The sequence below is a fragment of the Morone saxatilis genome, unplaced genomic scaffold, assembly GCF_004916995.1.
Source record: "Morone saxatilis isolate NCDOM2014 unplaced genomic scaffold, NCSU_SB_2.0 Contig18, whole genome shotgun sequence".
Classification (NCBI taxonomy): Eukaryota; Metazoa; Chordata; class Actinopteri; family Moronidae; genus Morone; species Morone saxatilis.
Window position 1 is genome coordinate 24,322,636 of NW_023339740.1, and position 2,608 is coordinate 24,325,243.

Here is a 2,608-nt window from a genome sequence, read left to right on the forward strand (position 1 = left end):
GTGTGTGTGTGTGTGTACCTTGGCAGAAGGGATTATTGGGGTTGAAGTTGAGAGCGAACTCGTGGTGTGCAACCTGTGAGATCAACAAACAACAGTTCAATAAACCTGACAATCTAAGTTTTACTCTGATTGGCTGCTTAGAGAAGCTTAGAGAAGCATCATTTAATTCAACTGAATCACAAAATTATAATTTTACAACACAGACTCTGAGCGGGGCGAAATATGATGTCACACTTGTTCTACATAGAGTGCTGTGTTGTGATTGGTTGGTTAGAGAGCTGACCTGGTAGTCTGGAGGCAGTTTGGCTCCAAACCCAAACGCTGGGAAGAGTTTATCACTGAAACAGGAAAACAAAAAACAACCATAGTTACGGTCACATAAATAATTCTCCTGCTCTCTAATAGGATTCAGAGTTTATTCATCAGGCTGTGAGATTTAGGGATTAGCGTGTAGGGTTTAGGATGAACGCTGTAGGAATTAGGTTGCGGAATTTCGGGTGTATGATTTGAGATGTAGGAACTTGGGGGTAGAGTGTTTGAGTAGGGTTTATGATTCAAATTGTAGGGTTAAAGTTTTATGGTGATGAATAAAGGGTTTAGCTTGTAGGGTGTAGGGCTAAGATGGAGGGGAAGGGTTGAGGTAGAAGGGTTTAGGATTAGGGTTTAAGGTGTATGATGTGTAGTGTTTACGGTGTAGAAACTAGGGTTAATGTTATATCATTCAGTGTGTAGGGATCACAGTGTAAGTTTAGGGTTTAGATATAGGTTACATGGTTCAGAGTTGGGCCTGGGACTTGGTTTGGTGTGTATTTCGACAGTGTACGAGTGCGCGAGTGTGTACTAACGTGTCGTAGTCCTGGACCACCTGACCCACAGACCACAGAGCAGACAGGTACTGGTTCAGCCCGTCTGGACTCATGTAGTGGAGAGAGTTGGGCGAGCGAGGGTCACCATTAGAGCCGGTGAAGTCGATCCCCACCTACAGTGTTCACACAACATTCATTCAGTCATGAATCCACACCTACAAACATTCATTCATTCATTGTTGAAATACATTGTTTACACGTTAATCAGCCTGTTCATTCATTGTTTTTAACACATCAGTTAAGAGATGATGATTAATAACTGAAGGCCTACAGACTGGTGACTTAATATAAAGTATTTCAAATGTGTTCATTGTTGTTGACATACAGTGAAGTTGATCTGGCAGCCGCCCATCACATAGTCCAGGAAGGAGTACTGAGCCATCAGCTGCAAACACACAGAGACACAGTGTTAGAATCACTTACTTATATATGTGTATATTAAAAAAACGTTGAAGTCAAGCGCCCGGTTAGCTCGGTCTGTAGAGCTGGCAACCCATATATTCAGCAGTCCGGGTTCAAGTTCGACCTGTGTTTTTCTTTAAACTTGTATTATTAATCCCCTGTGACCTGCTAACAAAATTAGCCCCTATATGAGGTTCTTGAGGGTAATGTGGTTCCTACCTGGCAGCTCTTTACGGAGACGACTCCAGAGTTCTTGTAGCTTTTCTTTTTCTTTTGTTTCTCAGGATGGATGCACTCAAACTCCACCTGGGGGGGCAAAACAGCCAGTTTAATGACCTAATGACCTCTGATCAGCCAATAGACAAGACTGATTTAGTATTAGTGAGCTCACCGGTGAACCGTGTCCTCCTTTCTGCAGCTCAGAGACTTTAGTGGTGAAAGAACCAATCAGATCATGAGATCCATCACTGTCATGATCAGAGCAATCCACCTGCAGGAGAAGGAGATTGTATGTGACTGATGAAGATTGTATTGATCATTATGACTGAGGCTGGATTCTGATTGGTGGAACCTTCAGCGGTCTCTCGAGGTCGCTGCCGCAGAACGTCTGTAGAGGAACTGTAAACGTCTTCCAGGTGGGACTCAGATTGTTCTTCACCACCTACACACACACACACACACACACACACACACACACACACAAACCTTCATCATTACCATAATGTTCACCATCATCTTCTTCACAGTGACATCACCCTCTGTGTGTTCTTTAATTAGATTTATTAATTATAGTTTAAGGCCTTGAAAGTGGTTTCAAATCTTAATCATTTCCCTATAACATTAAATATTCACGACTAAATAAGCAACAATAGTTCCTCTAAATCCAAAATCACTTATACTTCCTATTTATTTGTGTGTGTATAAACGTGTGTGTGTACCTCTGTTCTGTGGACCAGCTGCCACTTTCCATCATCTCCTTTTTTGAAAAACTCCAGGAACGGATCAGACTTCCCAAACGTATCCTGAAGAGAGAAAATACAACATTTTATTACATGCATTTACATGTACTTAAGTAACCGGTTTACAGTCTTATTTCTCCTGATTTTTATTTCTGAAATGTAAACAAATAACTTTCTGTAATTGGGGTAGGGCACTTCCCCAGCTGGGGGTGCTTGCTGGCTTTCTATACAGGTAACCAGGTTTCTAATCTGCTTTCTACAAGTATGCATGTGACTTCAGATGGAGAAAATAAAGGTACAGTTACAACATAACTGTGCTTTAACAGCAAACTAAACTAAACTAACACAAGGTAACCTGTACAAGTCTCCCGGTTTCCACCA

At 41.7% G+C, this 2,608-nt stretch overlaps 1 protein-coding gene across 1 annotated transcript in view; it reads right to left on the bottom strand.

Annotated features, from left to right (window-relative positions):
* Positions 1 to 2,608, bottom strand: part of cpne1 (copine I) — a gene marked incomplete in the record, with an annotated part of 14,525 nt that overhangs the window by 233 nt on the left and 11,684 nt on the right. Inside the window, 8 exon segments of the mRNA XM_035661370.1 lie at positions 19 to 73; positions 284 to 338; positions 846 to 979; positions 1,192 to 1,251; positions 1,488 to 1,574; positions 1,660 to 1,758; positions 1,840 to 1,929; positions 2,207 to 2,290. Coding sequence (XP_035517263.1) covers positions 19 to 73; positions 284 to 338; positions 846 to 979; positions 1,192 to 1,251; positions 1,488 to 1,574; positions 1,660 to 1,758; positions 1,840 to 1,929; positions 2,207 to 2,290 — 664 coding nt within the window.